The 25,479-nt window shown below is 35.8% G+C and overlaps 1 protein-coding gene across 1 annotated transcript in view; it reads right to left on the bottom strand.

Moving 5' to 3' along the window:
- Window positions 1–1,322: 1,322 nt before the first annotated feature.
- The window catches only part of CTDSPL2 (CTD small phosphatase like 2), a 39,083-nt gene continuing 14,926 nt past the window's right edge, over window positions 1,323–25,479 (bottom strand). The window contains exons 2-13 of the mRNA XM_027465626.3: window positions 23,131–23,339; window positions 19,233–19,371; window positions 16,876–17,025; window positions 16,200–16,415; window positions 15,145–15,223; window positions 14,744–14,855; window positions 13,764–13,850; window positions 7,231–7,293; window positions 7,056–7,135; window positions 4,801–4,927; window positions 3,958–4,053; window positions 1,323–3,442 (exon numbers count right to left, since the gene is read on the bottom strand). Coding sequence (XP_027321427.1) covers window positions 3,377–3,442; window positions 3,958–4,053; window positions 4,801–4,927; window positions 7,056–7,135; window positions 7,231–7,293; window positions 13,764–13,850; window positions 14,744–14,855; window positions 15,145–15,223; window positions 16,200–16,415; window positions 16,876–17,025; window positions 19,233–19,371; window positions 23,131–23,322 — 1,407 coding nt within the window. The 5' untranslated portion in view covers window positions 23,323–23,339 and the 3' untranslated portion in view covers window positions 1,323–3,376. The remainder of the gene's footprint in view (window positions 3,443–3,957; window positions 4,054–4,800; window positions 4,928–7,055; window positions 7,136–7,230; window positions 7,294–13,763; window positions 13,851–14,743; window positions 14,856–15,144; window positions 15,224–16,199; window positions 16,416–16,875; window positions 17,026–19,232; window positions 19,372–23,130; window positions 23,340–25,479) is intronic.

Genomic DNA, 25,479 nt, shown 5'->3' on the forward strand with positions numbered 1-25,479 from the left:
AGCATGCATTCGGTTGCTATAACTCTTGCTTTGGAGATGTTTGATCAGGTCTTGAAACATTCAGGCTTTTAGACACATTTCAATAACAATGAAAAAATATTTTCCTACAGAGATGGAACGTGCAATGAATCAAAGGTGAAAAAGAAGCCAACAATACCATGGTGAATGCTATTCTATCTATACAACAATTTAAGGAAATATATATAAAAAAGAGATTGTACATATATTGTCAGTATAAGTATGAAATATTGTTTTGCTGTCAGAACTAAGAATGCTCAAACCTAGAACAGAATACATAGGGACGTGTAAAATTAACACACAATTGCCATGATCAATCCAAAGACCACAAATGAAATCATTAAAAACTTTGGAAATAGAACGTTGTGTTTTTTAAACATACATAAAATTTGAATAAATGATACAGCTACAAGATTAACTGCTTAGGTAGCACAGTTCTACATTCAAGACTCGAGTAATACACAGAGCTGAGACTCCCCCGGTTATCCGTGTCAATTTTGGTACGCACAATTTGATCCAGACTAATGTCGGAGAAACAGTTAAGCCTTACCCTCAAGACTAACAAGATGAGAATAAAACCTGATGGAATATAACTTTGCTTCATGCAAAGACTGTTTATGCCAGAAGTGTTTGACATTTTTGGGAACTTAGATTTTGAAGAAGGTAGACTCATTCTGCAAAGGAAGTTCAGAATGATAAATACCAGACTTGCAGCACATTAAAATATTAATATTTAATATGTTTACTATGCAGTCTCTGTTATTGTTGTTGTGCATCTATGTAGAACTAAATCCTCCAATTTACATTTTGATTTCCCTCACTGATCTGATAATCACAACACAGATACAGCTGTAAAGTGCAATGTATGCTTTGGTTTCCTTAACTAAAGAAAGCACTTTCATAATGGTTTTAGCCAAAGATAGGACGCACATGTTTAAGGACAGTATTTGAACAGATGATAATCTCTTTTTACAGTCAGAGAAAAGCTATGAACTACTTAACAAAAATGGTTTCATTCTGGTAGACTAGTGAATTTTAAAGCAGTCCTATTATGTAAATTACTCTAAGAAATTTGGAAGAATTCCACATTAAACAAGGATTCACTGTTAAACTAATTAAAAATCTCAGATTCAGATTTACATTTTAACAAACAACTAAAAAATTGTTGGCAAACCATGTAGCAATTCAAATACAAGCTGACCATTTTCAAAATCTATAAATATTTCCAGAACCATCTTATCAACATAAAAACAGGAAGGAACGGGGATGGTTACAGGGTTCACACGTCTGCGCAAAAGCATATATAAAGGTAATGTTATGTACATTTTATTTCAATAAAGACATAAGACAAACAGCGTAAAGATGCCCAGATGCCCTAAAGATAAATACATTTAAAAGATTCTCATTAAAATGAATCTGTAGTATTTCTTTCCTGCAAGCAAAATACCTTTCTTTAAATACAAAAAAAATCAGTATTCTGAATTGCAAATGTTTTCACTTTTTTTGCAGAAAATCTGCCATGATGTTTTTTTTTCTTTTTTTAATGAATAAGGATTTTCCACAAAACAGGCTTGCTCTACATGCTAATTTTTTAAACAGTTCAGTGACACAATGTGCTAGCTACATACACAACAGATAATATAGTAAGAAAACACTCAACCTGATGAAAAGTTAAAATCTTCATTAATACACTGGAAAAAGTTGACATAACTCATGCCTTTTAAAATCAAAAATACAAAAATTAAATGTTTTCCTAAAAAGATTTTCCTTATTTTAAGGACTCATTTGAAAATGAAGCTGCATGTAATTTGTACAATAAAATTGTACAAGTAAACAGGTAATATACATAAAAAATTAATTGACATACTTCTCAATTATCAGTTGTCCACCTTTAATTTCCAATACTGTACTTTCTTAACAAGCATACAAAATATCAAACTTCTCTTTAGAAAAAGTGCCGTTCTGTGACATCTTTTACACAAAAACAGTCTGAGCCTATGGCATGTTAATGCAGTCGAGAGGCAAAGCATCCTAACTTTTACAAATTATACCTTCCATAAAAAGCCTCCTGAAAAGGAGATTACACACCATTATAAAAATATCAACCTCTTGTAGTAGCTGCATTAGAGAACCAAGGCTTGAAGACTATTTCCATATAGCATAGAAAACCACTATGATAGCAGACTGACTGCATTGGTGGCATGGGAGTGTTCTGTACCACAGGATTATGCATAGTTACTGGTAGGTACCCTGGCTGTCACACAGTTTAAAACTGATTGTAACGAAGAGCAGTGTAACAGAGGTACCAGCAGCCCATGCAAAACATCTTAAAATACTGAGCCACTGTGCAGAATACTTCATTCCTGGAGGAAACAGAAGGCAGCAGTAATTGAATTGCATCAAACCTAACAGGTGACCAAACTAATTCTCCTTTAAGGATTTGCATGCACAGTATAGTCTGAGGTATTCCTTGTCCATCAGTTGTTTGTGCCACTGCAAGATATCGTCTGTCCAGAGTACATGCCATCACAATGGTTTAAAATATTCTGAATATTAGTAATTCTTATATTCTTCTTATCTAGCCAGTCTCTTGATTTTTGAAAAGATTTCAACTACAGTAGAATATTACAGAAACAAAATATAAATGCAGGGTTTTTCTTTCTAAATGAAACTTACATGGGCTAAAACTAGAGAATATTTTTAAACAAATATACAGTATGCAGGCAGACGAAGCAGGAAAACGGCCATCCAACTGTATAATAAAAAACTAAGAAAATTTGGCTATTTCCAGAAAAACTATGAAGCGCCTCAACTAAAAGGAATGCATAATGAAATTCTAATCTAATACAGGTCAAAAGTGTAAAAAGGTTATAAACCTTAACAGGAAAAATAAAACAACTTTTACTGGCCATTCCTGTTGAAATGAGAATCTTAAAGTAACAGAAAAGTGGCTACAAACCCACTTAGAGCACCGAACAGAGAGAAAATAAGAGTCCATTTTCAATCTCTGTTATATCATAAAATCCTGTGTTTCTACAGGTCAAACTGCTGGTGGCAGAAACAGAATTCTTTATAAACTGCAGATGTCCTGTACATAAAAAAATTCGTCGGAGTTGCACTAGTTCTAAAGACTTTTCTGTTCTAGCCTACCTACTGTGTTGTACTGTATTGTACTGTATGTATTCAATCTCAGATATATAAAGTCTCTTTCTGTAACCCTTGATTATTGTTGGGCACCAAAGATAAGAAAAGCAAGACGGGGTACAAAAATGCAAAATTTCAACAGTAATGGCAATGTTTTGTTTTAGTCCAAAAGGGTCCTGCATTTTCTCCCCCTTCAGTAAGTAGACAAAAGGCTTTAATCTGGGGGTAGCAAGTCATGCAAGCGAAATCTGTCTCTGATGTGAGGTCGGACATCTTCATTCTGTAGGCAAAAAGAAGCACAGGTTTTAGAAGAACAAATACATCTACAGATCGGATTTCAATACGGGCAAATTTCTAACACCAGTATATTAATATGACAAAACAGAAGCTATATTTGTAATTACAATGATCTTATAAAAACAATTATATTACATTCACAACCGTTTTTGAATAAGATTATTTCTGTTTTAAGAATAAAGGCACACAACACAGCCAACAGAGGGCTGTACTTAACCTAAATTTTTAAGATTCTCAATTTCATTATAATTGATGTCACAATTCTCCAGGTTTTCATTAAAAGCACAGTTATAAATGATGGCATTCTGTCCTTTGCTATATAAATAAGTCCTTGTACAAACTTTGAATTACTGCCCAGAGAACGCTTTCCAAGAGACACATGACTTTTAGCAGTCAAAATCTCAGTGAATCAAAATCTGAAAGCATGTGATGCTGCTTAAAAGAGCTCACTAATGTACTGGGTGGAGAGGGGGGAAGCCATATGAAGGAAAGACTTACCAGCTCTACAAGTTTCTCCAGAAATGGAATCAATTTTAGGAGTTCATTGTCATTTTTATCCATGAACCAGCTTTCTATAGGAATTCCATTTGAAAGCTAAAGTAAAAAAATCATCAACAAATGACTTGTACTTAATTTATCTCATAATACGATTTGTGAAATAGCATTCTGGGGAAAAATGTTTCCAAGATGGTGTTTATTAACATGTATTTTTCCTCTAAAGTTTGTATTAAAATTCACTTCTGAAATAACTCCTTCCTTTGCATAAATCATTGCAAAAATTTCCACATCAAAGCTGAAATAAACCGAGCTGTAGAAGAATCTGCCGAACTGAAAAGCATTGGTACTTTGAGAAAATTTTATGTTAAAACAACACATGGATACTAACCGTGTCCTGGCTTATACTGAACTTCTGGAAAAATCTAAATCACGGAGTACAACTTTATAACATTTAAGTATAAATAATTTTCACAGCTGTGTGTGTCAGTTCAACCAGTGATCTGTTCTTAATGATTTCACTAGCATTAAAAAAACTAGGTCTGCAACGAAGTCCAAGGGACAGTCTTAGCAGACCTGGCGGCTTCTTTAGAAAAAATGAACAAGAAATAAAACTGACCGGTTATATAGTTTGTTCATAAAATAAGTCATTCAGTTTACACGTGACTGCCTCTTCACAAGAGAAAAGCAAGCAAACCAGAGCAATTTGTTAAAGTATGTTTTATAAATTTAAATACAAAGTTAACTGCAAACAATGTAGTCTTAAATACTGTCGTCTTTTTTGCTATATTCCTTTGGGAAGTTTTTTGCCACGTCTAAGAAGTGTACTGATGGCAGCATACTTACCTGATAGGCAAAGGCTTGCGGTGAATTGTCAATTATGATCGTTTTTGAAAGATCTCTACCAAGGATGTTTAAATCCTTTATGTAATTTCCTTGTACACAAACACAATGCTCACGGAAAAGTCGATGCCTGTGATTAAATTAAAATACTAATTAATGAGAAAAATTGCAACATCAGATGGCATAAAGAGAAAGTTAACAATACCAAATGTTCGTTTTTTTCTCCTCTTCTGATCTACTTAGCTCATTTTTAAGAACCTGTTCCATATTTTCCATTCCACTATGACCTTTTTACTGGTAAAGTTGCTAGCTAAGGTGATTTTATATTTATCTAGTTCTGCAGGCAGTTGTTTGCATTTACACAGAGAAAGCTCAGCTCAGGTGTAACAAATATTTGTCAACAGGGTCTTGCTTTCTAACCATTTTTGCAGATGGATTGACACAGGGACCCAAGATAATGAAATTATTTTGCAAGGCCCCAAAATCAGAGATTATGTCTGCACTGGAACCAATTTATTGAGTTTGTTCTTTTTATTTTGCTCCAGCCGCTACAGTACACAGCCTCCACATGCCACTGTTAGAAGAAATATTTTCCTTCTTATGCTCCCTCTGTTCACAATTAACCTATTTCAGTTTTTAGAGTCTGAAAAAAGCCTTGAGGTCAAAACATTCCATCAGCTTCTTCCTACCCACTTCTCTTTTAACTTATTATAGAAGAAATACTTAGTAAATGGATGGAAGCGTAGAATAAGAGGACTCAAGTAAAAAAAAATAAAAAAATAAAAAAATAAATAAACAACAGGAGTAAAACTGAAATTTCATAAAATATCAACGTGACTGTAATTCAAAAGTAAGTTATAAACTAGACAGATTTCAAGTTTTACATAGCTGTATTACAATGCAGTTTCTTTAAAGCTGTTACATTTAAGTGAAGTTTTTAGTAGCTGTACAAAGTGTGCTTAATTTCATAAAGGGGTTGAGTTCCTAATGTTGCTATGGAAGAAAATAAGCTGATGCCTCAGCAGCAAATGAATTTATATATAGATTCTGAGTCACACGTGTGGAGTGCCTGACAAATCTACCTTTAGGCTAATGTCAAAACTCATCATGCCTTGATGTCAGGTTTTCAGTGGCACATGAATCACATCTAGATTCATATATCATTTGAATTTCACAGAAATTCTGTAAATTTTTAGAACACAGCCAAGCAAGTATATTTTTCACACTCTTCCTGTTAACAACAAAATTAAAACTGTAGTCCTCAATCATAAATATTAGATACTTGGACACACACACACACGTTTTCTGTATGTGCAAATATCTTACTTGCTCATACATCCTCCTTGGCTGTGTGTGCAGGTAGGCTCAGATACTCCAATGACTGCATTTCTAACTTCAAAAAGTCCAGTTTTGTTTGCTCATTCAAAATGCAGTAGCGAGTTAATTTACCAAAATAAAGTGATGCAGAGAAATGCCTTGCCGAAGACATTTTCGGGACAGAATTTACACAGTCCTGACTATAATCAGCTATAGTTGCTACTTTCCTCACCCAGCACACTCACTTGGGATACCCTATTGAGGATGAATCCCTGAGAAACCCCCTCTTCAGTTTCAACTTTCCCACATAACAGTCCACCTTCCAGATGAGAATAACAGAAAGAATCTCATCCGAGATCTAATCTGTCTTAAGGCACTGTTCTTGAGGAAAGCTTCTCTCTTTCAAACAAATCTACGTATTAACAGAAGAAATGAAAAAACATAACAGCTTTACCACAAAACCCACAAATTATTTTGTGATTGAATAAGAAATAATGTTTGTAAAGTTAACTATGTAAATCATTATTTATAAATAATAAATCAAATACAAATAGCTTAAAAGTAGTCTGAGGCTTGGAGCTTCCAGTAATCTGTTCATTTTCTTTATTCATTACATATATTCAAGAGCAGCTAAAACACATTTTTGATGCCTAGGAGGTCATTTCCAGTGGGCAATTCTATTATGCTAAAGAGAATGAACGGCTAAGTTTTTTGGCCACAAGAGTGCAAAGTAAAGATGTCTGGGTTTATCTTATCACCAAGGCAGTAATTCAGCCACTTCATTTTTCTCTCACCCTTAGACAAGCTGAGCACAAGCACAAAGAATAATTTGAGTAAGACACAGTGCAATAAAGAAAACATCAGAATCACTTTCTTCATATCTGTTAGGAAGTAAGTTTGTTTGCCTACAAGAGGTATAATCACATTTTTTTTATTTTTACCTGACCAGTTGCTTTTTAGGGTCTAGTATGTTCAGTAACTTGTCTGCGTACACCTTCTTAGAAGCAGTAAAAAGAATGATCTATGGATTAAATGGAAAAAAGAATTATTTTAGATATTAATATGCAAATATAACTTTAAAATAAAATTCAAAAGATAACATCTAATTATTTTTACCTCATAAATCTGAGACATACGTTCCAGGAATTCTCGGAAGAATGGCCTTAACCGGACATAAACCTGAAGCAGAGATGCACTTTAGTAAAAGATTCAAAATACCGCAGCTATTGCCTGCATGGCTAAGTATCAGTTTGTAAAGATCAGGTCAAAATGAGCATTATGAATACAGTAATCATTAAATACTAACTTCCAACAGAATAATAACTTGATTAAAACAAAATTAAGTTAACTTGAAGCCTAAGCAGCTATAAATTAAAGCATAATATGGTAAAATTAGGCTTAACAATTTTACTAGAGAACTTGATGCAATTAGAAATTATTTAAATTATATTATTTAAAAATAAATACAATAATTTAAAATATAAAAGGTAGACAATCTCTCAAGAAAAATGAAACCAGTTGCTTTGACTAAACGTTTTGAATCAGCTTTCACCAGCTGGGCAGCATCAGTTCGGTTACTAGATAATTTTATGCCAGCATATAAATAATCTTCCTAATAACTTTATTCCACTAAGAATTACACACAGAATACGGGGGTGTCAGAAGTGATAAAAAAAAAAAAAAGGCTTAATCTGTTTCCAAAGCTCCATTAATTCACACACCACCAGCACAGAACTGCACACACATACAGATCATTTCCAGGAAAAAACACAGTAGACTCCAGAGAAGAGATACCAAGCTAGGAGGCTTCTGCATCTCTCTCGCCAATCTTGCTCAAGGTACAAGACCTGGGCTCCCACGAAGGCACCCATACAGATCTATAGCTCCCGTCCAAAGGCCCACCAGCACAGCAGGTGTGAGGGCAGATGCTGAGCACTGCTCTGTTCCTGTGGTACTTGTGTTTGGAAGATGGCCCAGGGTGGTTTCTGGCACACATTTGGACTTGACCTTAACCAACAGTGAGGATATATCCTGAGGGGTGAAACGGTGGCCTTCTTCTCTGCTTACCTTTCTTTTTGATTCAGAGATTGCCCATGTACAGAATCACATGTTTTTTTAGAAAAGGGAGCATACTAAACTTCTATCTAAACCAAGTTAATTTCAACTTTATCCATTTTTTAAGAGCCATTTGGGAATAGGCTTGAATTTACTTTCAAATCAAGGTAAATCTCCACAAAGGATCTGTATTCCTTTCACTGAATTACATCAAATTTATATGTAGACACAACCAAATGACCAAAAGGAAAGAAAAAGGGAATGGGTTAAGTAAATTTCACATCATTAGCACATGCTGTGATAGATCTTAGTCCTTTAAAAGAAGTACATATTTCTAAACCAATGAAAACGTCATTATTTAGCTTAAAATTGAGTAAGGCTTTTATTGCCTTTTTTTGAGTGACTTTTATTGAGTGACCAAGTACTACAGTAACACCTAATTTTTCATTATTTTCTATACTAGGAGCAGTAATCAAAATCCTGCAGCCTCATCACATCTGGTAACAGTACCCCTGCTTCTAGCACACACAGACACATCCACGGACTGTGCAAGCCAGGCCTGCTTCCCTTCTCACTCTGGGGAACTCACCTGGTGAGGCAGCAAGTAACCTGGCTATCGGGAATGGTTTGGAGAGCCCACAGCCTGCGCTTGATGGGTTTTTGGACTCCATTTAGCCAAGATGGTACTGAGAAGCCAACTTCCTAAATACAGAGCTGACAGGCGTGACTTCACGCCATATGTCTCCTGACGGCACTAAAATCTCTGCAAAAATGACTTATTGCTTAGCCATAATAAAGTGGTGAGGTCTTGCTCACAGGCTAGATAAGGTATTTATCTTACCACAAAGACAAATGTAATGAATTAACGTGAAGCCTTGTGGTGACCCAATGCTCAATAACACTCAACTTGTCTGTGCTTGTAAATTCAGTGCAAATTGTTCTTTCTACATACAGCAAGCATATAGCACAGCCAGCATCCTCTTTAGTTGTAACCTTGAGTTTAAGGCAAAGTAAGTTTTTCTTTGCAAATGCAAAGGGATTATTCTGCTCACGTGAAGCCAGTTCTCTGTTACGGAAGAAACACAGATGTCATTTCAGAAAGTCTCTTAAACATCTCTTCTACAAACTCTCTTGGCAACCAAAGCACTAAAATAAGGTATCTGTTGGTATTTCAATTGCTAATATAAAAACATTTGGTATACAATTTATTGTGTGGTGGCTGCTTGTTGTTGTTTTTTTAAGGCTGGATTGAATTAAATTGGTCACAACAGCCAGCTAAATGATTTTAAAAATAATTCAATTGTATCAGAGAAAAGTTGTGGTTGCTCGGGTTCCTCACTTGTGCATACTTTTTCAGTTTGTTAGTCTGTGGATAATTGCAGCATCTTTGTAACGTGTTCTATTTTAGATTACTGACATGTATTTATATGTGTGTGTCTATCTAAATATAATGTCTTAATATTTAGGAAGTTTATATATAAATGCAAACAAGAAGGCCAGGGAAAAATAACTTCTTTTTAGAGTATGTATTTCTAATTACAACTTATAAACACACACACATAGATAATGATACTGATGGCAGATTCACTGGACTGTTTTTAGTGTTCTGTGGCACTGGCACAGCACAAGGCAATGGCATCACTACACCCAGCTAGGATGAGCTGATGCAGAACTCTAGGTAGCCAGAGTAGAACAATTAAGTAACCAAAGCAGAACAAAACACATCCAACATTTTCCATTTTCTCCCTCTCCCTTTGCATCTTCCCCTTTTCTTCTTCACTGTTACGCCAACGCTGCACATTCCCTTTCCTTTTCCAGTCCAAAATTCACCATAATTCTGGCAAATAAACACCTTGTCTCTTTCCATCTTCAGCCTTATTTAACTCTTCCTATTTTTTTCCTGCCTGATTCCCCTGTGCACACAACATCTAATTCCCCTCCATTTCTGATTCCTGCTATCTGAGGAGTAGACCTACCATGAAATCTAAGTTTCGAAAATACGTACAGAAGCCTAGGAATATTTTTCACCCTTTTTAATGACTGAATGTTTGTGTGTCCACTGAGATGCATGATATCACCTACTTGAATGTGACTCACAGGCATAAATGCATAATGTATATGAAAAGCCTCCTCAAAGTTTTTTTCTGTTTGTTTTCCAAAATGATCATCACATCCCATTATTTCAATGGCAACAAAAGTGACTCAAGGTGAGGACCGTCCCAAAACCAGACAGATCTGCCTGAACTGTGGCTGTCTATGGCTCTTCAAGGGGCGAAGTATGACTCCAAAGGTCCTCCTGAGCTAAAGAAGTCTTCCTGACCTAAGACCGGATTTCTTTGTGGGTGCTGCCCATGACACACTGAAGGTTTTCAGATCCAAAGCTTGATGGCTCTGCTGTTATTTCAGAGAAAGAGTGGAGTTCATTAGAAAGGAGAGCCAGAACTCAAAAGCATTGTGTGCCTCATTCCACTGCAGTAACAAAGTAAAGCACCTAGGTGGTTTTGGCGACAGTAAGATGGGATATATGTAACACCACAGTCAGTAACCTCCAACTGACCTATGTAGCTCCAGAACATCTTTCAAGGATCAAAGATCAAAGTGAATTATTCTCTAAAAGATCAGTAAAGATATATTTCAGCTGAAGAACTGAGTGAAAACATCTGCCTTTTGTTGAAAGCCTGCTAGTGCATGGAAGGCACCCTCTGAACAAACAGCGGGAGGGGATCTCACCCACCCGAAACAAAATACAGTGAAAACCTCTCTACCACAGGAAAAAAAATCTTAATAAGACAAGCCACTTAATGTAAAGTGCTACAATAATACAAACAGTATAAAACCTAAGTCTAGAGTTGAAGAGCCAAATGTTTATTTTTATAGTCAGATGTAAGACAGTGTTTAACAGACGTAGCATTTAAGAAAACTTCAGCTTTGCAAACACTGTATTTTTACCAAGCCCAAAACTTAAACACTGGTATAACTTAGAGATTTTTCAACAAAGGGAACATTAACAAACAAATTCATCATCTCAAAAGCCTGAAGTAAGCACAACAATATCCATTTTAGAGTTTTTTTTTTTTTCTTTTTAAGCAGAAATCAGTGACTTCAAGTGACTCATCCAAAGGTTTAAAAACCCCTGTATGCCAGTGCTGGAATTGCACAGTAATTTTTAAATTCGCAGAACACTGCTCTATACTCATATATTACGTTTTCTGCACGCCTCATGGTAAATTGTAAGAAATATTAACAACAACTTCCTTATTTTTTAGAAACTTTTCTTAAAAATAGTCCACCACCTACAATCACTGAAACAAACAGCAAAAGAGCTGAGTTCCTGGACCTGAAACTTGTTGCTTGACTCCCAGACCTATGGAGTTTAGATATATGTTCTACCAGACCCTCCAAAACCTAAGACAAACTGATTTTACTGTTGTACTCGTGAACTTGTACTGCTTTACTGGTTTTTTACACCCTACAGTAGCCAGTTCTGGAGCTCCTTTTTGAGGAAGTACCTGGTTTAACATCACACTGCTACTGCAAGAGCACTGGCTTGATGCCTTTGGATGGGCAAGGAAACTGAAATGCTACAAACTCGGGTTCATGTTTGCAATGTTAGTCAGTCTTATTTTTCTCTCAGTAAGACATTCAGTTGGGAAATGAGCACAGAACTAAGTTTTACTCTTAAAAAACAGTTAATAGATAAATAACTGTCTTTCTGGAAAACCTACATGAAGGCAGTAGACGTTTTGATACTAATGGAAAGAATCTTCAGAAATGTATCTTTCACATCAGGTATTGTTTTCATCTGCTTTATATATAGTAACTTGCTGGCTTCTACTTTACTCAGACAGCTCAGTGTCTGCTTCTGTTACCGGCTGGTAACTTCCAAAATGAAACATGGAGATACAAAATTAATACAGTACTATACCCAAGACAATTGTAAGCAAAAGAAACACATTGTAAAAGCTGATAAATAGCTAATTGTTGGCTAAAAACCCTAAATGTAACATCAACTAGTTCCTACTTTTATTTCAGGATGATTATTCGTCTTTTTGTGTACTATACCCTATTTAATTGTATCTTTAAAATGTCTTGCTTATTACCTGTTGCCTAGTAAGAGGTGAATAATTTGTGAGTTGTCTAGTGTGACATAAAACCAGATGAACAGAATGTAACGATCAGGAGAGCGTGCTCACAGACAGTGTCCAACTTTCTCAAACCTACAGAAAGCTATTGCTCCTTGGCTACTGCAGGCTAGACTCTACAGAAAGCTAAGACAAAACTTATCTAGGACCCACTTAGTAATTTTACTGTATCAAGGGCTACACAGGCATGTGTACAATGCTGTTAAATAAGGATTTAGAAATACTGTAACTCTCTCTTTCCATTGACTTCAGTTTCCTAAAGGCAAAATTCTGGTTAAAGCTCAGCTACTCTCATTTAGGCATACAATCACTAAAAGGACGACAATTTACACAGAAAATCCTCAACATCATACTGAGATCCCTTAAGAGAAGGAAGGAAAAAAATGAAGCTTTAGTCTTCCTAATGCTGTTAGAAATGTCAAGAACCTCCAAAGAATTAATTCTAAGGCTCTTTCCAAGTTCAGCCTGGAGGAAACTGAGCATGGCCATCACCAAATAAGAGATAAGAAACCCAAGTTTAAAAATTATTTCAGCTTTTCAGATTCCAAGGGCTTTTATATGCAACAGTGAAGAAAAACATTTTTAAAATCAGGAAAAATACCTGGACAAGTGTCCTTTTAAGGTGCCTGATGACTGGCTCATTCTCCAAAGATACTACAGTGGGATCCAATATCGTGCGAACTACATGGTGGGGAAGCTGTTGCTACTCCCAGGTACATCACACAAAAGGACCTGAGAACAACAGCCTGGGTCAGTGCAGCATCTTTTGGTAGTTGCTGGAAGAGAGTTCCTTCTTCCCATGCTTGTTCTTCAGTGGTACGTCAATGTAAATCACATACAACTAACAGTACCTCCTAAAGCAGAACAAAAAACTAAATCTAGCAGTCTCCACAAGACAATCAAAATCACTCCAAGCACCAAGCAGACTCTCTGGGAGTAAAGAGGTAGAACTGGCACTGGTGGAGGGTACAGCAAGACTAATGATCTAGACAGAAGCTAGTTAACAGCAGGCTCAGAAGATGTCTTCTGTACAGAAAGAAATGATCAACCAATGTGAATTGGTTTTCCATATGAAGGGAAGAAAGTTAACAGTCCATGAGAAGCTGCACTCGGAAATAATACTGGCTAAACTTTCAGTGTTCCTGCCTCCACCTGCTGGCAAGGAGAAATGCTGCTGCTGAAGATTGCTGCTACGAAGATCATTTACACTTTCTTAGCAATGAATGTTTACAGTTTGAATCAGTGTCCAACATTACCACATTGTGGCAACAAACAGTGCTCCACAGTATTTCTAATACAGGATAATCCACCTTGCAGTTTATAACCCAGATAGTTGTTAAATGCCAGGCAGTTATTTATCTCTTTAGACAAGATCATAACAAATATAAATGGGAAGAATTCATATGTTAAACAAAATAAAAAGGTACATATTCTTCTATGCATGCTAATTACCTGGTAAATGACATCTTGAAAAAGAACTGGAAAAGTGAGTGCAGCATCTTCTAATTCATTTAGACTACAGTGCACTAACGTTTCATCCTATTAAAAATTAAAAGATGGTATAAAAGTAAGAAAAAAACGTGAAAAGATTGCTGAAAAGAGAAGTAGTTGTCTAGATTTTTATGTTCCTTTTAAGGTGGGTTTATTTAGTCTGGAAAACTTAGTTTTGTGCAAGCACTGTCAAAATTGAATACGAGCTTTTGGAATGAATTTTACATTTTATTATTATTGCAGTTTTTGAAAAATTTCAATTAGAATTGTGTTCTAGTGGCATAATTGTAAGAAGACATTTTAATCCTGTAGGCTATACTGTCATTCAGTTCAAATCTGCATCTATCAATTTGAATCATCTATCCATTTTATATGACCAGAGTACCCACCAACTGGTATCAATCATGGTAAAACAATGTTCCTGACATCATCAGCAGTGTCTGAAACTACTTTCAGAACAGAGTGACTTGATGAAATTATTCTAAACACAAATACATTTTCTATGAATATTTAAGAAAGTGGATTTCTGGCCTCTTTGAAGAAGAATTCTATAAGAATTAAAAGATTCATTCCTGGTCAATTTTGATGCAAGACATATGAAGCTAAATTTTCCTACTTAGTACATCTTGTTTTTCTCCATTGGTTCTGGAAAGCTTTATGGGGACAGATAATTCTTTGTTCAAGATGATAAAAAAAATTAATACTTTTTTGGGGAAACAATGTTAAGAATTCAACAAATACAGCAAGTATTCTATTCTTGCCACTATTAAATTTACTTTTATGCAGACCATCTTTAAATAAAAGTATTAGGAAAATCGTGTAACCTTCAGCAAGGTATTTTTATTTAGAGCACACAGTACTAATTTCAGCAACAGACAAAACAAATCCAACACTACACAGCTCTCCCCCTGATTTTGCTATGTATTTATAAAGGTACTTACCAAGTCTAGAACTAATGAGAATTCTGGTGTGCTTCTTGTTTTCAGTGGAAGAGCTGGCTTCCTGTTAAGTTGTTCTTCTGTTAATGGCGGAACATGTTTGATGAAATAGTATCTGAAAAAAAATATATCAGATTTTGTTTTAGAAATGTGTATGCATTATGCGACTGGCAATGCTGTAGCCCAACTAAATATTTTAAAACGCATATTGTGTGTAAAGCCACACAAGAAATAAATAATTTAAACTGAAAAACAAACACTTCAACATACACTTATTTTTTTAAGTTAAGAGATTTTGGAATTCATTACTGTAATATAAAAAACACAGCAACTCAAATAACAATTCCTTAATCCAATCCCCAACATGATCAATTCATGTTTTAAGTACAGATATTACCACTTACGGATCAAAGACTTCCCAGTCTTCTTCATAGGTGGCTTCTGCATGAGCTGATGAGTAGCCACTGTCCGGAGATACTGGTGCTAAAATTCAATGAAAATAACCAAAACAAAACAAACAAAACAAAACAACAATAAATAAATAAAACAACACAAAAGCTAGTCTTATTAGTGCAGTTTTTAAAAGTGTAAATTTGCATTTTATACACGAGTGCCTTAAACAACAGTGAAAAAGAGCAGGAGTCTGCTAGTCCTCGTATTTCATCTGAAATACCCTGCATGCCTTCTCACAAATTTTCCTGAGGGTTCAACATCACATCATCCCACAGAACTTCTTGATCTGGCCAAATGAAAGTGTCCGTGTTACAGGGCAAGGCACCCTTACAACCTTTGGTGATATGAACAACCTGCATGCATGTTCCAGACACTTGACCAGCTCCTACCCATCATTTGCTAGGGTATTTGTGTCAAAGGAGAAACACCTATGCACGTATGAGGATTTAGATAACTAAAGAATTTGATGCAGGCCCTCCACAGAGAGTTGACCGTGAATTTTATAGATATGGAATATCCATATATATGGAACTTTTGTCCAAAACTGTGTATGTTGAGTTTTTCCAAAGAAAATGTGGAAAATTAATACAGGATATTTATGTTTTTATTGATCTCAACGTGTTATTTTAATATATGATAATAAAATGCCGCAAATTTCTCTTTTGTGATCAGCAAGTCTAGAGGATACATTTTTAATGTGTGTGGGGGGGTAGTTTAAATAGTAATAACAATGCCTTTATTCTTCAATGTCTGTTTTCATTTGAAGAAATGTTACGAAGTCAACTAAGTTACAATGGAAATAAATGAACCTTGCAAAAGCTGTGCCTTTGGTGCATAAAAAAGTTTTGCTTGTTGATAAAAAAAAATATGGTATGAATACTGTTTGCATGTTTTAAGCAAACATGAAATATTAATTTATACAAAATGGGGGTGCTAGAATTTCCCTAGAAGTAGTAACTATCTACAGCTTCAGGACTCGAGTAGAAGGCAAGCACACATTTCTTACCTGTAAGTGGTGGCAGGTCACGATCATTTGTTTCCTCTACTTCTTCTAAACCATTGTTAACAGCAGATCTGACCTGCACTGCTTGGCTAGTATAAGCTGCTCCATTGGTTGACGTTGCAGTACTTGTAGTAATCTCATCTACCTGTTCCATATCAAGCTGTTTGACTATTTCTTCAGCTTCAACAGCTTGTCCTGGAGAATCTGATCCTGATGTTCCTGAATTAAGATTTCAGTACACTAATAGTCATTACCTGTTAGGTACCTCAGCTTAAAGAATACTGACAGTCATCACTAAACACCAAAAAATATGTTACAGAATAACCAAAAGAGGCTGTATCTGATTCATGTTACAAAAATAAGAACCAAAAGTAGAATGAAAAACACCCTTCTGTTTGGGACAAGTATGTACCAGCATTTATTTTACGTTTTCAATAAAAGGTACACTGCTAGATACTTACACCTAAGAAAGAAACTTTCTACTGCATATAAGCTTATTGCTTCTTTTAACAATGATCAACCCTTCTAAGAATTGTGAAGGAGGCCTTTTATCTGGTTGCAGTAACCTTTGGTTTGTAAATCAGAATGAAAAGTGTACCGCCACTCAAAGCAACATTTTCTTATAATCAAAAATCTATCACTTAGCTTTAACACTCTTGGCTTTTAAAATAATGCTTACCATTTTTATTTGCTGGTGAAAAAAAATTGAAGACAGGAGAAAATATGGTCCCCAGTAACGTAGTTCGTGGGGGACTGCCAGTGGTAGGATTATCTTCTAATTTCCCATTTTGCTTTACATGTTGGTTTGTCATTTCGTAACTTCCAGCTTCTGTAAAAGAAAAGTTATGAAGTATAATACATGCTTCTGTTTTTCACAGTACACCCTCTCTTTTATTGTTATTATCTTCACTATAGGAAAGATCCCTCCTGCTCCCTGACTTTCCTTAGTTGACAAGAGCAATTAGCCTAATAGTTCCTTAAAAAATAAAAACAGGTGGCAATTTAGCAACAACATAAAAATGAAATACCAATTTTCAACACCATCTTAAGCTTCAGAATTTCAAATTAGGAAGCAATAATTGCTAATAACAAATATGCTATAGATTAACAGATAATAGAAGTTTTAATCCTTTAAATGTGCTTGATGACAGAAGGCAGAGTACGATGCTGCACACCCTTCACAACAAATAGATGTCAGTGTCAGTGGGGCTCCACTAGATGGAAACAAGAGAAAGTGTCAGTGGAACTCCAGTGGCTGAATCTCTAAACTTCACAAGATCAAGTCCATGCTTCACTATACTTCCCATATATGTATATGTACATGTATACACACAAACACACACACAAAAACAATTAGGAAGTAAAATAATTCTTAGTTGTTATGACAGATAACAAAGAACACAGAATTAAGTAAATCTTAGTTATTACAACAACATACCACATAACAATTAAAGGTTTTCTATAAATGTGCATCTAAAGCGTATCCTAAAACTAAAAACTGCTATCTCATGGGTAAGATCCAAGACACAATTCTGAGACTGAAATGAAAGAAGTTATTTACTTTACAGTAACAAGTCTTTGAGCTGTCTGTCCATATGGAAGTAAGCAAATGTATTTTGTGCACATGAGCTGAGAACCTTTTTGTCAGCTGAGCCTGATGGAGCTGCACCAGTACTTCACACTTCCTGTCGCTTTTACATAAAACGTAGGGTGTGCCAGCTGCAACTTAGTGCTTTCACTAATACTGAGTGTCTTCACTAAGAACTTGGTATTGCTGTAACAGTAAAATGTGTTCAGTGTGCTCTACATGTATCCATCAGACAACTTTATTCAGGTAAATGGTTCCCTTTCATCTTTAAGCATTGTCTGCATGCATCACACTCAAAGTCAGTGCATACCTATTATCTCTCCAGGACACAAAAAAACTAATTAACGGTAGCAAATACTCCTAAAATGATCCTACACAGACATCTGACAACAACCAAACAGGTAATTCTCTCACATTGTAAACCTTCCATCGCTGAAGCCCCTCATTTGGAGCTCCATCCTGTACTTAGCTACTGATTTTAAAAACCTTGTTGGAATATAAAATCTTTCAGACCTCTGCCTTGCTGACAAACTTGGCAGAAATCAGACAACGGATTCTAAAGTTATTGGGAGAAAGAAGGAACACTGACAGGCAGCACAAACACATGAAGTCTCGTTTCCTTAGAAAAAGGAGTCTAAAAATGTGTTTTTTAAGTCAGATCTGGAACCACAGCTGACGCTTTAAATTTCATGGAATATTTTATCTAAAAGGATGTATCTCTGTGTGACATTATTAGAGATACTGAAAAAAGAATTATTTTCACAATGAGGTGGTCAAACATTGGAACAGGGGCCCACAGAGGTTGTAGGATCTCCATCCTTTGAGATATTTGGAACTTGACTGGACAAGGCTCTGAGCAGCCTGATCCAACTTCAAACGTCAGATTTCTCTTCAAGCTGGATTCACCTTACTGGGAGAGGAAAAGGAGGACTGCCCAGATGCCCTATAGAGGTCCCTGACAACCTAATTTTTTCCATGATTCTATGTCAGAAACCTTGTTGGAATATATGTTTGACAAATGTGCTACATGTTTGACAAGTGCTTTCAATATCTAAGGAACCCAGGTCAGTTCCACAAATGTCATGAACTGGGAAGTCATATTTCACTTCCTGTGAGAAAATGGGAGAAGAACTAAATCAAATAATCATTATGGGCTCTTCTTTTCTTTTAGAAAAAAAAAATAGTTCCAAAATAGCTGGTCATTATCACATAATGAAATTGTTCTTACTAGGATAAAACATTCCCTCTCAGACACATCCATTGTAACTTGTGCTTGCAGTCCTGGAAATCTGATTTCAGTACTATTAGTTCAGCCTTGCTAACGCTGAAGTCAATCACAAAACTCTTAATAACCTTCACCTGGAGAAATGTCCTTTATTAGTTAACAGCTGGAAGGCTACTGAATCACCAGTCAACTGTAATAACGTATGATTAGAATATTTACAAACCTCCATTCACTTGACTTTTCCGTCTTACTCGGGAGATCTGTTTATTAGGCTTTTCTCCTGTTTGAGGTGTGGATGTAATCAAGTTGTTATCTATATCGCGTTCAATTCTACTTCTTTTTGCAGGATTTTCTCTTTCTTCCTTAAAACAGAAAAGAGGGGAAAGAAAGATACTGAGTAGTGCTTTTTTTCTCCACTGAATGCCACCAGAAAATGTTAGCTGTTAGGGAAAGTTCCACCAAAGGTCCATTTATTGTTCCACTTCCAGATGCAGAACATACAACATGGATCTGCCCAGCTGGAATTTTAAACTCATCCAAACTGACACAACCCAAGGTAAATAGCTAAGTACTGGGAAAGAAAGCTGTGCTTGGAATTTCTGTCGTAGAAAAACTGTCTTTAAATACTATTTTACCGGAGAGTCAATTTGTAATTAAGTGCTGTGGCATTAAGGAAATGTAGAAAGAAGACAACTAGAAGGATGAGAAACTTCATTTCTCTGCTTGTTAAAATATACAGAAAGTAAACTGCATAATAATATCCAATAGAAAATGTCCCACCATGATCCTTACATAAAGTGGCTTGCTAAATTGTTGCTAAGTATGTACCGTGGTAGTACTCAATTCATATCAGATAGCCCATGGCAAAACTTAGCTGTTACAAATATTATATGCAAGGGTTGTAACCCCGTGATTCCTCTTACCTTTAAGAAAATTACTCTTCTCCTCTGTGGCAGTTACATGAATGGGAAAGAACTGATCGTTTTTGCATATTTTTTCTGAGCGTGTGTGTACGTGTAGCACAGATATTTAAGACAGGTTTCTTCCCATTTTGCCCCAAAGCACCTATTACATCTTAATAAAATGGCAATCTAAAATACAGCCATATACAGTACACTGAAATGTAAAACGTGAGACAAAGCAAAATACATTGAATTAAATATTTAAAAAGAAAAGGCCACAAAGCATATTAAAGTAAATTAAAATTTCTACTTTAGACTTACAATATTACCTTTCTGGGAGCAGCAGTTTCACATCTTTAAAAAGAAAAAAGTTTGCATGCTCCAAAAAAAGGTAAATTGATCCTTTTGAAAAAGTAATTTAAGGGCCGTGCTAAGAGTACAGTACCTAAAAGAAATACTGGCAAACATGGAAATGCATGGACAGCCATATCAGAAGACAAAGTATGTGACCACCACTGATCCCCAAAGCTTCCTACTGGTAGTTTCTTCTTGACCAACAACCTTGGTGAGAACAATATCCAATTACTACGACGAGCAATTACTGGTAATGTATATACCATAAAATCCTATATGAGAGAAAACAGATGGCTCACTGATAAAAAGAACAGCAAGGCACCTTATCTTTCAGGTCATTCGTTCAAATTCAACATGGGAAAAAAAGAGATAAATTAATTAACTTCTAAAAGCCATGCATAAAATCCAAAAATGACTCGTGCTTTATGGAGAGCAAGTGCAGGAACATTACAGAAAACACCATGAAAACACAAAATCTGTCTCATAGTATCAGCAGAGGCACAACGGATTCAGTAAATCCAGAAACTGCTTTCCCTCTCCAGAACAGGAGCTATCGTGGTGGTGTGGGAAAGCTCACAGTGCTCTGCCCGTGTGGCACCGGTCCTGAGAAAAAAAGACTTTGGGTTCCAGGATGGCCAGCCTCGTACCTCTGGGTGTTCTGCATTCATGTAAAAGGCCACAAACCAAACTGCAGAAATAATTTATTTTCCTGAAACAAAAAATAAAATTCTACCACTCCTAAAAATTCTTTGGCAAAAAAGGGGGAAAAGAGTGCAACGGAACAGACTGGAAGGAAAAAAAAAAAAAAACAGCCAACAATAAACAAGCCCTGAAGCAATAATAAACACGGATGTAATATGAACATAAATCAGTAGACAAGAAGTGGTGTGACAATATCACAAACTACAAGGTCAGAGTTCAAGCAGTTCATTAATAGAACTTAAAGATGAAATTACACACAAGGTTGCAATTCTTCTTGATTTATACAGTGGAAATCTTATTGCACAGATATATAAATATACCTATTATATGCATTTATAATATTATACATATATGGAGCATATGATTAATTCAACTCAAAAGAGCCAATTATTATCAATAACTGTGCCATAAGGAAGATGGCAATGCCACGCTGTCATAAGCACCTTGTTTACTCTTGGTATGTTTTCAGCAATCTTGTATGGATTAATGAATGGCCTAAACTGGGACCAAGAGCAGTGACAACACACGCAAAGCCAATGCAATGTATGACAGCACTGGAACCCCACCTACCAAACAAGTTTAGCCTAACTTAATATGGCAAATTCTACAATATTTGATTCTAAAATTTTTAAATGTTAGTAGTACTTCCTGAATGCATACACACATCAGTTTTTCAGGTAGACCAGACTTGTCATTTTGTAAATAATAAATACTCTTTTGTATTCCCTAACTAGCCCTGACTTGGACATGGGCTCTGAGTTGGAAAAGACCTCAAGATCAGACCCATCACCATCCACATTCCTACAGCCACGTGTTAGGCTCTAGTTTCTCTACCTAAATAGCTATAATGTTTTTTCAGGTTCCGTTTGTTGAAGGAGTATTTCCAATAAGCCACCTTTACAATATCAGAAGAGTTATGACTACCATCAAAATTGTCACGATACACTAGCTATGAAGACATTTATTGCCACAAATCCATATAATTGCTGTGGTGACTTAGATTTCAACGTACCCAGAAATGAACTACTATGCAAGTTGTACACATACACTATCTCACAGAGTTATAACGTTTCCATGGCAGCCACAAGACTACTTTGTTAAGTCATTAGCGCTTTGGAAGATAGCCCGGCAGTATCAATATCATGCCATGCTAATGCCACTGGAGCCACTCCAAGTCCTGCTACAGACACAGGAGAGGACATGAAAGGGAACAGAAGAAAAACGTGGACATTTTATATTTAAAAAAAAAATGTCAAGAAAAAAAAGAAGAATGAAATATAATTCAAAGATTTGGGAGAGAGAAGAGGGGAAGAGAGAAAGTTAACAAAACCTTAGGGAGACAAAAAAAAAGAAAAAAAATAGATATATTTCTCTTATCTTGAAATTCCTACGTAAAATGTTTTGCTTAGATTTCAGCTTTTTGTTGCAGAGGTTTTGCAGCCAAAATGTTGCACTGTTGTGCCACATAGGTGCTGAATGTAAAATGGCTTAATTGTCCTACTTCAATGAAAATGGAAGTGGTTTTAAGCATTTGCTTTTTACTGAAGTATTTCTTTGTCAGTACCTCGATACTCTTATGATAAGTAGTCAACATATTAAAGATTAAATTTCATTATATTTTTGACAATTTAAGATTACATTGTTACTTTAATTAAAATCATTTCAACTTTATCTTGTTACAAAGTTATCTTTTCAACACTTAGTTCAGAAAACAGAAAATTATTCTGCATTCAAATCACTTTTTTTAAACCATATAGTTCATAACCAGTGCTATGACTTCCTGGGTACTCTTTAAAATTTACAGCTAAGTAATATCAATATTTGCATTGCTGGGACTGAATGAAGACTTTTTTTTTTTTTTTTTGATTGGCCTTTCTCTTTGCAGAAAAAAAATGAGATTTTGGAAGCAATTGCAAGGTTGCATTCAGCCTATCAAAGCCATACATGTAATTCTCTCTCAGAACCTACATTCGACATGTTTTAACATGTGAAAATTAGTAAATTTAGGTTTCTGTTTGTATCAAGGCAGATGAGATTTAGTGGTTTAGCCCCAGCTTTCCATTTACATATTCTTATTTATTCTTAATAGAAGCATTTTAAAATCAAAATTAATTGAATATGACCCAATTAAAAAACAAAAGAAGAAACCCACTGACACTGTACCTTCGGTGTGCTTCCTTTAATAAACTTCTTGATTGAAGACAATAAGCCAGTTTCATTTTTCTGTGGTTTTCCTCCGCCAACAGGTAAGCTCTCTTCCACCTCCGAGTGTTTCCTCTTTGCCCTCAAAGCACGTTGCGTGTGGATTTGATTCGACTGCTGAGAAGCCTTCCGCGTTCTCAGCCTCATTTTCATGTGTACCACATGTAAAGCTATAAAGGGAAAAACCAAGTATACTTAGTCATTGAAGAAACGCATTAAGCTTCAGATCAGGAACTGAAAAAATTATATAACACTGACAGTGTTCTGATGCACTCAGCTTTTACATCCACACACACACACATATATATGGCTAAACTTAAATGAAAGGGAAGAGCTATTTAAGCTGAAGCATACCACTGGCAGAAGAACAAATGAATATCATCTGGCCACGAATACATCTAACCATTAGATCAATGAGGTTTTTGCATAACCCTCCAGCCCAAGTAGCAGGAACAAAAAATCTAACTGTTTTCAAGACGGAAAGGATTTTATGGTGCCTGGTGTCTTCAGCATCCGATGACTAGACTCAATGACCTAGGCAGTGCTTTCCAGCCCCGTGTTCCTTACAATGCATCATTTTAAGGCTCTGCATTAAATTTGAGATGAAGCATAAATCTAAATTCATGTCAAGTGCTCACAGAAGAAGAAATCATAAATGAGACCACGCATTAAATATGGGTGAGGATAGAGCAGTTCAACAAAGGAACCTAAGATTGATCTCCAACACAACTGTATTTGGGAATACGATTAGAGCACAGGAAGACTCATGCAAAGGCAATATTTATTAGAGCAGAGTAAAAGGCCATTTCAGCAAATGTGTCACATCTATCTCCAGCCTTCAATTGGACTGCTGGTAGAGTTAAATTTGTGCATAAATATAACTGCTTTTCTGGATTGTGGCAAATGCCTTCTCCAGTTGACTGAAACTCATACTCGGGTTGGTTTGAATGGGACTATTCATGTGCTGAAAATTATTGCATGTGCTGGATCAGGAGCAGAGAAAAGTAGCAAGAAATCCATCTGAGTCGTAACGCCCAGAAATACAGGTAAGAGCAATACGCACGTCCTAGCTGAAGACACGACAAAAGGCAATTTATTTATTGATTGATTTCTCAAGAAAAGGGTATTCTTTTCACAATAGGACTCAGAATCTGGTTTTCTGAAATTCCTTTAACACGTATCATACAGCTGAATAGAGATAACTTTAAAAATACGGGTAAGGAAGCAACAGCTACTGTCTTGTTAGGAAAAGGCAATGGCAGCACGATTCGCAGACACAAATACAGCGATGTTATCGTTCAGAAACAGTCTGGTTAGCAGTTAGGTACAGCTCAATCTTAAATGAAAGGTATTCCAGCTAACGAAGAATAACATTGCTACCAACATCTTCTTGAGAGGACTAAGCAAAAGTAATATGGAATCGGTATGGTCAGGAGTTAAATACTTCAGTTAGGTACAATTGCTGTAACTGCTGACAAACACAGGGTTTCATTTTGCATACATGGCCAGCATTTTCCATCACCACTTAGTACAACAGCTGTTACAGACAGGGGAAGGTCAAGACAGTTAAATGACTGCAGTAACTATGGCAAAAGTGGACTGATATTTGGGGTTTAAGGAAAGAAAATGGAAACCATTTGCTTAAATTTATGAAAATTACTTACAATTTTGAGCCCTCTAGTAACAGAAGCATTAAAACTCAGAGTCCATCCGAGTATACTTTCACTATTAATATTTGCTGTACAACTCACATTTAGTTTGATAGAATCGACTGTATGCAGAAAAACAGTAACGTTGGGGAAAACCGAAAAACGTCCCCAAGGATTTAAACCCAGTTTGCTGTTCCTACTCTGTGCCACTAGAAAAACAAAAAGTTAAAAATAACATTCTTATGCAAGGACGTAAAATGAATGTGTTATCAAAACCTGCATCTTGACCTTTTTTTCTTACAAATTCCTGCTAGATTAACTTTTTGTGTATGATTTACAGTGGGAAGAGTCCAGCTCAATAGACGTATGGTCCTATCACACTTCTGCACAAATCAGGAGGACCTAATTATAAAATTGAAGAAATCACCAAACATCAGTAGACAGAATGATCCAAAGATACCTTAAAACATAAAATGTACTTTTACTTTGGAAATATTCAGGAAAACATTATTTTTAGTCAACTTCTCGTTGATTAAGTGATTAAATTCTGTTAACAAAATCATTTTATCACGGGTGGCTGAAAAAAGAACACCTGAGTTAAGGTTTCTCAGTGCTCTTGTACGTGGGAGAAGAAGGAATTCACAGCTCTGCAGGAAATAAA

This window comes from Anas platyrhynchos, chromosome 11 (assembly GCF_047663525.1).
Source record: "Anas platyrhynchos isolate ZD024472 breed Pekin duck chromosome 11, IASCAAS_PekinDuck_T2T, whole genome shotgun sequence".
NCBI lineage: Eukaryota > Metazoa > Chordata > Aves > Anseriformes > Anatidae > Anas > Anas platyrhynchos.